This window comes from Archocentrus centrarchus, chromosome 10 (genome assembly GCF_007364275.1).
Source record: "Archocentrus centrarchus isolate MPI-CPG fArcCen1 chromosome 10, fArcCen1, whole genome shotgun sequence".
In the NCBI taxonomy this organism is placed as follows: Eukaryota; Metazoa; Chordata; class Actinopteri; order Cichliformes; family Cichlidae; genus Archocentrus; species Archocentrus centrarchus.
In genome coordinates this window covers 8259115-8273995 of record NC_044355.1, presented here as the reverse complement: position 1 = coordinate 8273995, position 14881 = coordinate 8259115, and the positions used below count along the sequence as shown (strand labels likewise).

Here is a 14881-nt window from a genome sequence, read left to right as displayed (position 1 = left end):
CATTTAATGGGATTTGCAATTTCTCAATGACGACTTGTCTGCAGTCATCACCTCATGGGTTTCCCTTGCCTGGCATCAATATAGCAAGTACAGCAAACACTATAACAGACTGTGTCTGAAAACCCAACTCTAAGTTCTTTGAATCTATCTCTCAGTGAGCACAAGCATTTTCACATCCCTCCTCACAGTGACCTGCCACATCCACTTTGCCTTGCAGACAGAGACGAATCATTGAGGTGAGGGAAATTGAGTATCTGAAGAAACACATATTAGACTGGCCGCAGGTTAGTGATGGAGGCGGGACATGAAGTGGAAAATGGAGAACAGGATGTGTCCTGTGCCATCACATAGGGTAGAGAAGCCCGAGGGGACTTGATATGACACACCAGCAAACCCAGAAAGGGGATTTAGTGGTGTGTTGTGCCACATTATTATCAGCCAGTGATCCACCAGGCACACTGGGAGCTTTCAATCCCTCCAGTCCCCCTCCCCATGCTATTACTACTAGTCAGAGAGACTGAGCTTTATCCAGTGTTATTAAAATGCTACAGGGAACACAGCCTGCTTCACATATATTTAAAAAATTTAGATAAAATGGACATCTACCAGAAAGGCAGCGATATCACAATTCAAGAAGATGTAGACTACAATGTGTCCCTCTTAACTAGTAGATAGGTACTGAGAGCTGAAGAACTACTATCCTAATTATACTCCTTCTTCTGGCTAAAATTTTTATGCTACTTGTCTCAAAGTTTCGAGAAAACCCCCCCATAAAAGTTATATCAGGTGGTGCAGTTTGAAGGGGATTAGTGTCCCATGACTTTTGGTAGCAATTCATTGCATTTTTTTTTACAAATTTAGCAAAATATTTGCAAATTTTTCCCCATTCATTTTAAAGGAACAGCATCCCAATAAGTGCACCAACCCAGGCAATTTTGGAGCTCAACCTCTTGGGCATACTTTATTATAGAAGAATCATTCAAAGTTAATATGGGTCACAAGTCTTTGGACTTTTATTGTTTTCATATCTTTTACAGTTTTTGCACAAGAGAAGTTTGAGTTTTTTTAAATAATTTGTTTTTTTCCTGGTATTTTCCCACCACAGTGTGATGACATCACTCTAAATTTTGAACCTGGAAAATATTCTGAAAAAAAAAGGTTTGTTTTATGCCAAAAATATTTTCTCTACATCCAAAATATATATGCATTTTTATCCTCTTTTATCTAGTGTTATTCTCAGTGTGATAGGACTTACGGTTCTCTCATGCATCCCACCAAAGCACAGCCTCCTCCAAATACCTCGCCCTTTATAAAATGGCTCCCAAATTTCAGCTGAAAATCAGAAGTGCAGAGTGTCTACTATGACCACATCCATATAACACACACTGCAAATGGGAAAAATGAGCATTTTCTGCTTGGGACGTTGCTGCCACTCACAGTGAATGTTTCTGATACAACTTGTAGTTTTAAGCTTTTGTTTGAGACCCACTTCCTAGTCTGCGTCCATTTCTGTGTGTCTCTCAGTGACTCAGATAGCAGGGTTTTTCACACATCCCTCCTCTCTGTGCCTTTAGTTGCCATAGCAAGCAGTCCCAACAAGTATATGGTGTCGTGATGTCACACTTTCTCTAGACCTCATGATGGTTGTGTATCGGTATCAGTATGGCCTCCTTTTTTTTTCAGGGCCATTCAAACCACAGCTTTACAGCAATTCAGCACAGCTGTTATTCATCATATGAACAACACCTTCATAGCCTTATAAGCAATGCTTGATTATACAAAAGTTTTGATGATTGTCATGTATTACAAGAAGTTTTGCAAGACTTTCAAAATAAAAATTCCTAAAAAATATAATGCTGCTCCTCAGGGGCTTTAAATGATTCTGGATTTTCTGGACTTTCAAAACAAAAGCTCATAAATATTAAAATGACCTTTTGACAAATGTTTTTAGCTCTTCCTTACACAGTGACTTACTTTGTTTTACCTTTAAAATAAAACTAAACAAACTGTGAGAGACCTAGAGAGGAAAACTTCACAAATATTAATGCCACTTATCTGGGCTTATAGAAAGTGCTGGCTTTTCTATATATAATTAAGTATTCCCAGGCTGCCTTACTGGTGGCTGTCTGTCTCTGCAGGATCATACATTAAACATGCTGATAAGCACTGATGTCACCTGCATCCCAACTATCTTAGATAAGGTGGTTTTGGCAACACATGAGGAACAGGCTGGCAGTGATCTCGGATGTTTCACAGCACAGCGGAGGAGAGTGACAAGGAGTGGGCCTGCACGTGGTGGCCAAGACTGGGGAGTGTGCAGCACAGAGGGGGCTGACGGACATGCCGCTGATGGATTAGGTGGTAAGCCTGGCAGAGCGCTGCCCTTTCTAGATGGAAGCCTGCCTGATGCACAGTGGTGATTAAAATATAAAACTGAAGGGTGGGGAGTGTGCTTAGGCTCTCATAAAAACAGCTGAAAGAAATGCTGCTGAGCAGACGCATGATTGAGCAAAATAGTGGAAGTGGATATGGAGCCATGAGGCTGGAAAATACTTGATGCAAGAGGAGCAGCAGCATAGGCCATCAACCTGGAAGCACAAGAGGTGATCCAATCCAACACTGAGAAGGATGCTTGAAAAGAAATTTCCCCCGAAGCAGGCGGATAAGAGTGTACACAGAGCCAAGTGAAGTGAAAAGCTTAATTGTTTGCTCTTTGTAACCTAAAAAGGTGATGTGAGGGTGAGAGCAATAGCTGCTGCATAATTCATGCATTTGTTCCTCTCACTGCAGCAGGCTCCACATTGGTCAACAGTTTTTATACAGAATCTCGTCGTATTTAATTATTTAGATTTCTACCACTATGATGCATAACCTTTGCACAAGCTCTTACAGAAATCCATCAGTTCTGTTGTGCTGCACAGGATGACAATTTGCTTTACAATTAGCGGCCCTTAAGTGGCATTTTAGGACCAACATACAACACCACCACCAAGCAAATCTGCTTTCAACACGAGGATATTAATTTTTCAGTTTGAGATTAAAATTTCGGTTAAACCACTGAATTTTAAATAGTCCGTTGGAGCTATTATAGTTTTACTTTTCATTTGTATTTTGTTTTGAGCTTTTAATTTTCTTTTCAGTTTTGCTTCAGTTAGTTTCCAGAGTGGATGTGCCAGTTTCTGTTCATTTTTTAATACTTTTGTTATCATAAATTTCAGTGCAACACTCTGTGAAGGAAGCTGACTCGCAGTCATTTTAGTTTTTAGTTTAGTTTTAGTTATCTAAGGTCCACAGTCATCATTTCTTGTAGCATTCTAAGCAGACATGAATTTATTATTAATGAATTATGGCAACAAATCTATTTGCTTGTTAAGTCTGAAATCATTAGCCAATTCTGTGCTTAAATGCTCCTTCAGTTCCCAACAGCAAAAAACACTGAGGCCACTGTCCAAATCCTTTCATCTCCATTAAAATGATTAGCGCGTTTCCCAGGTGTTACAATAAAGTGTACTGTCCAGGCATCCATGGAAAAGAGGATTTCTGAGGTTTAGCAAAGCTGGAAGTTAGCAGTACCTTGGCTAGATAATTAAAATCTAAAGCTGATAATACCACGTTCTCACTTACGCATTTCTAAAAATACAAAAATATACAGCACTGCTATGCCTTTAGATGTAAACAAAGACATCCAAAGAGCTAGCTGACATTTAACGATGTGCTACTTTGTGTCTAGCCACAGAGGAGTGGTTAGGCTAATATAAATACATTAGCACGGGGAAGATGTAGAACAAGGGTGAAATTGTTCTCAATAGAAGTGCATGCTGAAGGTCCCTAGAGACAAATCTCATGACACGTCAGCAAGAAGATGTTGAAAACGAACAAAGCTTCAGCCAAGAGAACATCTGAGATGAACCCATCAATAACAAGAGGCTAGTCATTAATATGTTGATGTATGGCCCTAAGCCTAATGCAGCCCGAAAGCTATTCTTTTCTAAAGCATTCCAATATTTGGTTTACAGGGCTGTAGAGTACACAGTGAGTTTTTAATGTAGCCTAAAGACATACTACACATGAACAGTGCTAATGGATGGATGGATGGATGGATAGATGGATGGATGGATGGATGGATGGATGGATGGATAGATAGATAGATAGATAGATAGATAGATAGATAGATAGATAGATAGATAGATAGATAGATAGATAGATAGATAGATAGATAGATACAAAAAAGGAAATAATGGAAAAGGAAATAATGCTTTCTCTGCCAATATTACTGCTGTAATATCATATAATACAATTTGCTGCTTTATTAGCAGGTTTTTAGAAGTACACAAAACTTTGAAAAGTAACCTTAATCGTTCTAAACTGATTATCACATTTAAAGAGAATCACCGATCCTAGTTTGTTTGTTTTTTTAACTCATCTGCAGCAGCTTCACAGATACTTCATTTTGAAATGAAGCTGAATGTATCTTAAACAATTAATTTCTCCCTGCAGCTCTGTCTATTTAGATGTGTCAAAGTCATTTAAGTTCGTGGGCAACATGCAGTCCGAACTGATCTTAGGTGGGCCAGAATGGTAAAACCACCGCATAAGGAAGTCCAACTGGATGGACCCTTCGGCGGTCCACTTCTGGCCCCCAGGCTGCATGTTTAACACCACTGAGGACACAGTTAAAAAATACATCTTGTACAACACATTAAACTTATACCAAGACACTGCTGTTAAATTACAAAGCAGATACTAGGTGTGTATGTTAAGGGGGCCTTAACCCTTACACAACAACAAACTGGAAAAAGTTTGTTTTAATTCTCTTTAAGGCCTGTTTTCCTTAGAGATCAAAATTATATACTCAACAGCAATAACTCAGACTGCGATATTACCCAGGACCTCTGCAGTTATAAATCAAGCCCCAGCCTTTCAAAATCAAAAGCAGAGCTACATTTACTGTGAAGAAAAACAGAAACTTCAGCAGGCATCATAAAAAATGGGTTTATGTTATTGATCCCTGCAGTTAAATTCTGCCCCAGTCAGAGGTCAGGGTCAGCCTCAAATCAGTGACTGCAGGGATTTAAAAACTTGTAAGACTGCACAATACTGCACACCTGCAGCCAGTAGTAAGATTATGTGTTCTGCTGGATAGGCAAACACAACTTTAAACCTAAAATCCCACTAAGTGCAATTCGGTGCCCTAAAGTAAACAAAACCTCTTATGAGCATCCGAATCACTTAAGTAATGTCGATGTATCTGCATCTTTATTCCCTGACAAATACAATAGAGATGCAGTGGAAAGTTCCCAGTGGAGTGAAGGAGTGGGGGCCCCCGGCTGAACCACAATGGCTGTATTATTAGACACACACTGTTGTGGATGCCATTTGCTGGACACTTGTGGATACTGTTAGTGAGCTACAACTTAACTAGCTTTCTGAAATGATGGAAGGGCTGCTAAGGGGCAGGATATGGCTTGTCCCGGGGTCAGGTGCATCCTACAGTGGCTTCACTTTGACAACGCCTTTGTCTAGGAATCCCTTCTCCGTTATCACTTTCAATTTAGATTAACTTTTTTTTTAAATCCAAAAGCGTTACATTTAACTTAAAAAGGTTATTTTCCTTGGCCCTCTCTTAGAAAACTTCCAAGCCGCCCCACCCTCTCTTCCCTCGGGTCTCCTTTACGCCTATTCGGGGGACCGTTAATCACGGCTTTAGCTAGCGAGTAACCGCACTTCCAGAGAGCTGTCGGCCGGCCTTCTAGCAAGGAAGAAGGTAATACTGTAGAAGGTAAATGGGTTTTTTTTCGTTTTGTTTTGTTTTTTTCAACGGGGTCTTGAAAATCTAAAACAGATTAAAACATTTTCTACATACCCTCCGCCCGAGTACGAAGATCAGACATCGTTCTCTGGACGGGCGGCATCTCTCCACGCAGACCCGGGCGACGGCACCTGTCAAGCGGCCGCGGTGTTGGTTCTGCTCCCTGTGTGTGCTGGCTGCTACTCCTCAACCGTCAATGAATTTCAAATTTACGGCTGAAATATTAGCGGAGAAGCCTCTCTCTCATGCTGACTGAGCTGATGCGTGTTCACTGCTGATCAAAGATTTACACGCGGAACTACCAACTTTCATTTCCCGGTTGGTGACAGAACCATGCTCAGGAGCCCAGCGCCTCATGTATCCCCCGGTAGCTCTGCTCGCATGCCGGACTAAAGCCGTCAGACGCCCCCTGGTACAGTACGAGTGGACACGGACTTACCCTAAACTGAAGTGAGGGGGACTGTGCCACTTCACATTATGGACTGTACCACATGCCGAAGCAGCGGGGAGGGGTTGACATATCAACATAACTATAATCTCGCCTTGGCTAGGAGTAAAAGAAGTAATGTAAATGCCATTTTTCTTATAATATAAATATGTTAAAGTGCTGTACTTCAATCGGCGCCATCTATAATAATAAAATGCTAAATTATTTTTACAATTAGCCTTGAAATTGTTGTTTGGCGTGAGCACGTCCCCCCTCTGCGGTAGATGTTATTCACATATTGGGAGTTGGCTTATTACAACTGAATCGTGTTTTTGTGTATTAAACGTGGTTTGCGCACTATCAGCAAATAGCAACCACAATAATTTCAATGTGTGGAAAGGCCCCACATATATATATATATATATATATATATATATATATATATATATATATATATATATATATATATATATATATATATATATATATATATATATATATATATATATTTTTTTTTTTTTTTTTTTTTTTTTTTTTTTTTTTTTGAGGGGGTGTACACGCCACTATAATGGTATATCTTGTCGTCGGCTACAAAATTGTAATTATACGTAATATATAGAATTACTATAATATCTTTAACTAGTGGGAAATATAAAGAGTCTTTCTGCAACACAGGAAGGAACATTGCTATTTGTAATGGATCTATGTTTGATGGCAAATAATGCTTAACTTAGACAAATAATGACATATAAAGAGTGTGAGAACTCACTTGGATATTACAAACAGCCGGGGTGGGGTTATAAAAGTGAAAAGCATGTCTGGGTGTCTGGATGACACTGGCCATCACCAAGGAGAAATAAAATCTGTTAACATGGGGAGTCAGCTGCAAAATCAGTGCCCACATTAAGAGGAGGGCATTCAAGCTTACCACCTTGCTGTTAAGAATCCTTTTACAAGATTACACATTGTTAGAACAATTTTATTAATGCTTAATACTTTAGCTTGCTTCTTTGTTCTTGTTTTGTTTTTCTCAATTAGAGGCACTCAATCCTGTGTGAGACATAAGCTTTACTATGTTATTAAAGATTGCTATTAAAGATATGTCTGACTGCTTCAGTTAATATGTGACATTGTTGTGATTTTGTGAATTTTGGTCTTGCAAACGAGACCCTAAACCTATTCAAATAAACCGTTAACTTCAGACTTCCATAGACAATTAAAAATCATCTTACTATGGCAGAATTAAGACACTGACATTAATAACCGCAGAGTACTGTATATGTATGAAGTAGAGAAGGACATGTTTGTACAATTGTAATGCAATAATCCCTGGAGGAAATGTACTGTCAATCAAATGCTGTGAAAATGCACTCATAAAGAACTCCGATCAATATGCAAGTCACTCTGATACTGCAATAATTACCATTACTCAGCAACTTATGATATGTGTGTGTGTGTGTGTGTGTGTGGGGGGGGGGGGGGGGCATGGTTCATCTACACTGACACTTTGACACTTCATGAAGCTGTAACTTCAGCGTACTCTGTTGCAGAGGAAAGGAAACTTACAGAAATTTCTAATATTGCTTGGTCACTCTATGCCATACAAGGTGTTTTATAATGGGCTAAAAATGCAGAACTAATGTCTCAGATCAATAAAACACCCCTTTTTTCTTTACCAGTATACAATGGATCAGTTGTCTCCACAAAAGCAGTTCTTGGAAAATGAAAACTAAACTCATACACATAAGCAATAAATAAAATAGTGTTGAAGTGATGGACCTGGGCAAACACTGACCACAACAACAGGATTAAAGAGTTGTAAGCAGACAGTAGTATAAGTCACTCTACTATTATGTGATTATCGTCTAGAGATGAGCTCAGCAGAAGATCTAATCCAGGGTGACTTACACCAGCTCTCATCAGAGTGTCGCTCTCCTGTCATGAATCTGCTCTAACTTGGATGCTCGGTAACCTGAAAAAAGACAATATGCATGCAAAAGAAAGAGGCTCTGTTGCCTGTTTGCTGTGCATACAGTAAATCAAAGTGGCCTCTCTTTCCCTCTGCAGTTGAAATGCAGATCACACCGGAGACGGCATTTGTACAGCAGCAGCACCACTGCAGTTGCATGAGAGAACTGCAGATACGCTACAGCTGTCTGATGTGTATTTCTCACCAGCAGTAATTTCACAGTTCTTTTGTTATAGCTGCCAGATTCCGTGCATATTTTCATCTGATCTAAAACTCTTTGATGGGAAAGATTTTAGGAGACTCTCCTCCTATTTTTATCTATATTCCCTTTCAAATTAAAATGATTTTACTGTGGTGGGGATTAGAGGAAAATGAGATTATTCTTCTACACGTTGGGCTGCACATCTTGCACACAAAGCCAACAGGCTGTGTTCTGTTTTCCTGTTTTCCAACCTTCAGTGCCTCTGTAAGCCCTATTCTCAGCAGGGGGGTGTCGGGGGGTGCAAAAACAAAACACATGAGGTTTTACATGAGGTCACCACATCCAAAACACCTGAACATCTTCACTGCCTCCTCCTCCTCTTACTAGAGAGACACATCTCTCCCAAAGATTTCCTTTCTTCAACCCCCACCCCACCCCAAATTCAACATCAGCTCGCCACCACGGGGATTTGGCTCTGTAGCTCCCATGGTTGCTAAGCAACAGTGACAAGAAGCCTGCCTCTTCGATTATGTGCGAGTTGCTCTGGTTTTTCTGTCTTATAGCACATCCAGCCCAAACAATGAATCATTCAAGCAGCCGTCCAAATTTGTACCACCGTCGGAGTCGGTGTCAATTTCAAACAGCAAGAGTGTTTTTATGTGTTCATTTATATCTTTATCTGAGTGACCTAAAAAGAGTTCCTCCTTCCTATGATAGATTATAGAACTGTAAAAATACCTACAATAACAGTGTCGAAATTAAAGTAAAAGATCCAGCAGGACTTTAACAAAAAACCGATTTGATATTATTTTATTTGTCTGGACTAATTTTTTTGCTTTTTCTCAAAGCTCGAATTAGCTACAAATAACCTCCCAATTTAAACGCATTATTGAAACAATGCAACTAACACAACCTCATGTGTTAGTTGCATACCAGTGTAAGGCCTGGTAAAATAGCTCTGCAATGATGTAAAGTCAGTACATTCAGAGGTAGATGCACTGTAGCCTACATGTCTCTAACCAACATGCTTTAATATTTACATCTGTCAGATGCTGTAACATAATGCATTATCCATCACTGCTGGTTTCTAACCACTCACATCGGCATCCATGCAGTCACAGAAAATGTATTTTAGTTAGAATCAAGATCAGTGTAGGTCTACATACCAAAACACCATGCTGAAATCAATCCAAGTTGATTCAGTCTCACCTTTTGGCTTTTAAGTTTTCATATTTTTCATGAAACAGTTTTTTTTTTTTTCCTTTTTGTTGAGGAGATGCTCAAAGCACATGCCTTTTTGTAGGTACGTGCATGACTTAAGGACTGGCAGTGTTGCTCAGTCAGCTAACCACTTTGGTCCAGACTGAAATATCTCAACATATATTGGAAACAAATGCCATGAAATTTAGGAAAAGACATCAATATGCTCCTCAGAATAATGAATTTCTAGCCCTGCGATAGACAAGCAGTGCACAAATCCACACAGAAATTTTTCTGTTAGCACCATCATCATTCTAGAACCAATCAACCTCAGCCTCTTCTGTGCTTTTTTTTTTTTTTTTTTTTAGTGCTATTTGGCAAACGTTAACAGATTAACAGGTGACTCAAAGGTGAAGACTATGCAAGATACACATGACCACATAAAAACAATTCACAAGCAGCTGTCTAGTTTCACTGTCCAACAAAATTCTGATGCAACACTACAAATCATTAAGAGAAATGCAGATAAAATGCATAACAAAGATGCAGAAGCAGGAACGGAGCTGTCTCTGACTGCTTTTTGATGAATTTAACATGACAAGTGTACCAAAGTCCTCCCTTTAACTTAAATCAGGAGTACCTGATATGCCTCACTATCCTGTCTCTAAAAGCCTCCCTGTCACCTTCCCTGCATCAAACTAAAATGAATTTGTAGTGTCCTTCAGAGATAGCTCACGAAAATCAGCCAGCATAACCAGCTTATAAATGATGATGTGTGTAAGCTCCTGTCTGAGGGCCCTTTGCTTCTGCAGGAAAATACTTTGAGCCACTTTGCTGCTGCCTAGAGAGAAAATACTAAAGCAGCTTAAACCTGCAACAACTTTACTGGATCCTATCCCAGATGATATTAGAAAGGTATCGTTGCTTACTGTGGGTGATTAAAAAAAAAGGCTGTTTCCCACACTGATATCTTTACCACTGAATTTGTGTAAGTAACCTGAATTTGTAGAAAATAAGAATCTTTATAAGAGTAACATCCTTACACAGAGACAGCTTGATGAATCAATTGTCTTTCAGGTACACTTTAATTTGCTTTTATGCTCTGAAGCAATACAAAGGAAGATACACTCATCTCTCTATTTTTGTTTTTAAAAGCAAGAATGGGTTTGATCCTCTGGAAAAAGGTGGATGTGTTTGCTGCGCCCGTGGCTGCAGTCAACCTGAAGCTCACTTTACAACTCTTTAGACTGAAAAATAAATGTCTGCGTTCTGACGATCCATTAAGCCAACTCCTGCACACTTGGGTTGGATCATTTTTTTTCCTCACTTTTTTATCATGACTCACTGGTCCTTTTGTGAAGACTGATCAAACCAGGATGCTGGATGCAGCCGTGCAACCTGCAGCTCCATCTTTTGTTCCTTGCCTGCAGCTCTTGAGGGCGTGATTGGGCAGTGTGACATTTAGCTGTGATTGAACTGCATTCTGCCCCCTTGTGGATGTTGATCTGTTGTCAGGGAACGTGAAATGGTTCAATGGCCAACCAGTCACAGGTGGTGAGTCACTGCAGAGTCACTTGACCACGCCCTGCTCACTGTAACTGATAATATCTGGACCTCACCCTGTCAAATGATACATTTAATGGTGTGTAAGAGCAAGATTAAAGACAATCTGAAATGTGGTTCTCTCTCTGACACAAGAACTCAAAATGTGCTGCAGATCAGCCACAGAATGAGGTAAAACTAAAAGGAAATCATGCTGTCTATTCATGTTTATTCAAGTAGCATGAAAGCAAAGCCATTTTTTCACCCTACACTGTTTGACTTTTTCCACTCAGTGGCAGTGAAATTAGAGAGTGTTCCAGTATTAATCCTGTCAAATGGCTTTTTTAATGGCAGTAGAGATGGCTGCTGAGGTTATATTAGTGCTGCTCACGAGCCAGGCTGAGAGATAAGCTCTTCAAGTTGAATAGGCTATCATTATCACAGTGCGCCCCTGTCTAAATATGCCAAAGTGTGATAAAATGGCTGCTTGACACAACATGGCGTGGGCACGTTTCACTGAACTCTAGATAAGCATTTTCCCTTCCTGTCTTTAAGGAGGCTTTAAAAAAAAATGATAGCTTGCTTATATTATAAATCATCTACTGTGGTGCCTCCTTTGTCTTTTGTTTGTAGACACCAACAAAAGAATTTTTTTTCTTTTTTAATTTCAGATAAATGTTTCAAGGTGTAAAGAAGGGGTGGTTAATTAAAAAAAAAATGCTCCTTAATGGTACAAACAACCTAACTGAAATTAGGAATGTAAATGGGTCTTTTATAAGCAGCTTCTTCCAAATGCTGCTTTCAGTTTTAAAATGTAGAATCCCTAATCCACCTAGGACAATAAATACTGATAGAAGAACACAATGCAAATGGGACTGTAACTTTGCAAAATCATCAGTCACCCAGTGCACTTGAATTTGATCTCTTTTAAAGACCATTAAATGCTGATTTTGTTGAGAAATATTAATAAAAAATGATGAATTTACATGTAAAATCTACACTGAAGTTTGAATGCTTTCATGCCCAGAATCAGGTTTCAGTGCAACAAGCCATAACAACCAAATATTTCTGATAAAGTTTGCAAATTCACATCCTTAATACATCCTGAGCTCCTCCGCTTATCGAAGAGCAACACATCATGAAACTGAAGAGCCGCTGAGAAACAAAGTCACTGACGTCTATCAGTCTGGAAAGGGTTACAAAGCTATTCCTAAGGCTTTGGTACTCCAGCGAATCACAGTGAGAGCTGTTATCCACAACTGGAGAAAAGTTGAACAGTGGTGAACTTTCCCAGGAGTGGCCGGCCTACCAAAATTACTCCAGGAGCACATCGACGACTCACCTGAGAGGTCACAAAAGAACCTAAAACAACATCTGAAGAAGGCCTCACTCGCCTCAGTTAAGGTCAGTGTTCATGACTCAGCAATAAGAAAGAGACTGGGCAAAATGGCATCCATAGGAGAGTTATGAGGAGAAAACCACTGCTGACCAAAAAAGAGCACAAAGGATGGTTTCATGTTTGCCAGAAAACATCTTGATGATCCCCAAGACTTTTGGGAAAATATCCTGTGGACTGATGAGACAAAAATTGAGCTCTTTGGAAGATTTGAGTCCTGTTGCATCTGGTGTGAAACTAATGGAGCATTTCATAAAAAGAACATCAAACCAAGAGTCAAACATGTTGGTGGTAGTGTGATGGTTTGGGGCTTCTTTGCTGCTTCAGGACCAGGATGACTTGAATTTTGGTCTCCAACAGAAAGTCTTGGAGGAGAATGGTCCGGCCATCAGTTTGCATCCTGAAGCTCAAGAGCACTTAGGTTATGCAGCAGGACAATGACTGGAGACACATCAGCAAGTCCATCTCTGAATGGCTGAAGAAAAACAAAACAAGCTAGCAAGCAAACAAAAAAAAAACAGGGTTTTGAAATCTGCATGAGTTTGGATACAAATGACATTAAATCTAAGCTGTTGCAATGGACTGCTTTTCCACCTTAGCCTCACAATGACTCCTTGAGTAAAATACTAATAATGGTCCTACTTTAGGACAAAAAAAAGGACCACGTCATTATGAGAAAAATAGCTTTTCAAGACACTTAGAGGTGAAAATCAAGGAGACGCAATGATCAGGAAATCTATATCTGTTAGCAGCAGTAATTTACAATACGTCTACACAGGCCACATTATAATAGCTGCAGTGATGTCCTTATAATAAAAGACAGTTTAGGGAGAGTTGAGGTCACTTTGGATCAATAAGAGCTGGAACCAGAGCCAGAGCCATAAAACAGCTGCAGCCTCGGGATGCTGTATTAGTTTGGCACATTAGACTTTCACAAACAGATTTTCTCTAATGATTGAGATGAGGCGACATAGCGCGTGCGTGCATGCGTGTGTGTGTGTGTGTGCGCGCGCGTGTGTGTGTGTGTGCGCACGTTTTAGCTGTTACCTGAGGGGCCAAACTGGAGCACTCAAACAGAGCGGCGCTGTCACCGCTGCAAGCTGATGTGTCACATCTCCAGGGAGCTGCTTCATCACCTGTGACACAGAAAAACTGGTCTAGGCGCCTCAGAGGATGCGCTGCTGTGTCGAGCCACTGTGACACTTTATCGGTCTTCGTCTTCTCTCTGCGGGCGCCCAGTGAACACCTGCACTGCCACTTTTGCGTCACGCAGCAGGAATATCCACCTCAGTGTCACTTCACTTTACAGAAAAGTTCCAGTTTGTTCCTGAAACCTTATTCAGAATAAAAGTTGAACCTGGCCTATAAAATTGTGAATACTGTATGCATTTGAATATGTAGTTACACTGATCACTACTTCACTGGTTTATCTTTACATATGGATTTAGTGTATATTTATACTGTATATGTCTAGAGTTTTGGCGCTTTTATTGTTTGGATACTGTTTCTGTTATAATTCAAAGCAATTCAAAGCAAAGTGCAACTACTTTGGCAAATTGTTCTGAATTTCTTCGGTATTTCAACTGTAAAAAAGTACATTTAAAATGTACAAAAACGTATAAAGTAAAAGTAAAAATAAAGTGCATTATAGATTTTTTTTTTTTAACACACCTGCTCAGAAAAACCGTAGCAATTCTGTGAGGCTTTGGACCAACTGTTAATGTCAGTGGGCTTTCAGCAACAACACACATTTGCTGATTAGGAATGTTTGCTAAAAGCTTGTTATCGTGTACTTAGACCATACTGTTGTGTTAGTATAATGATTTTGTGTTTGTTTAAGCACATGGGAAAGGTTAGTCTTCAAGACTTTCTATATTTAACCATGAGGAAAACAATTCTTTTCCAAACCTAACCAATCTGGTTTTTGTGCTGGGTAGGTGTAGCTGTTTTAAATGCTTTCTATGGTGTATAAAACTAAAACTCAATCCTCACTACAAGCTCATGGGAAGAAAGTAATGAGGTAACAGCAATAAATCTTGAAATATAGGCCTATCTGATGCTGGATTTTCCTCAAGCTGTCAGCTGCCATCTCATCTCAAGAAGGGGAAATGTTTGCTTGATTAACGCGTATGAAGTCATTAAAGTCTTCTGTCAAAGCACTGGTGAAAACTGTGTAAACTGTGATGAATAATTCAGAGACACCTATCATTTTACTTGAGACTAGCCTGCTAGGTTGCCATGGTAGAAATGCGTGTATCATTTACAGGCTGTGTGACTGGTAGGCAGCTTACAGGCTCTCAGTTGTTTTTAGATCTGTTCAAGCAGCGAGGATTAAA

General features: G+C 39.7%; 1 protein-coding gene across 7 annotated transcripts in view; it reads right to left on the bottom strand.

Annotated features, from left to right (window-relative positions):
* The window catches only part of atp8a1 (ATPase phospholipid transporting 8A1), a 116292-nt gene extending 110033 nt beyond the window's left edge, over positions 1-6259 (bottom strand). For all 7 annotated transcript variants that reach the window (XR_004020421.1, XR_004020422.1, XM_030738597.1 and 4 more), the window contains exon 1: positions 5864-6259. Coding sequence is in view for 5 of the 7 variants with exons in the window: in XM_030738597.1 (XP_030594457.1) it covers positions 5864-5912 (49 nt within the window). In the remaining 2 variants the exon portion in view is untranslated. The remainder of the gene's footprint in view (positions 1-5863) is intronic.
* Positions 6260-14881: the final 8622 nt, after the last annotated feature.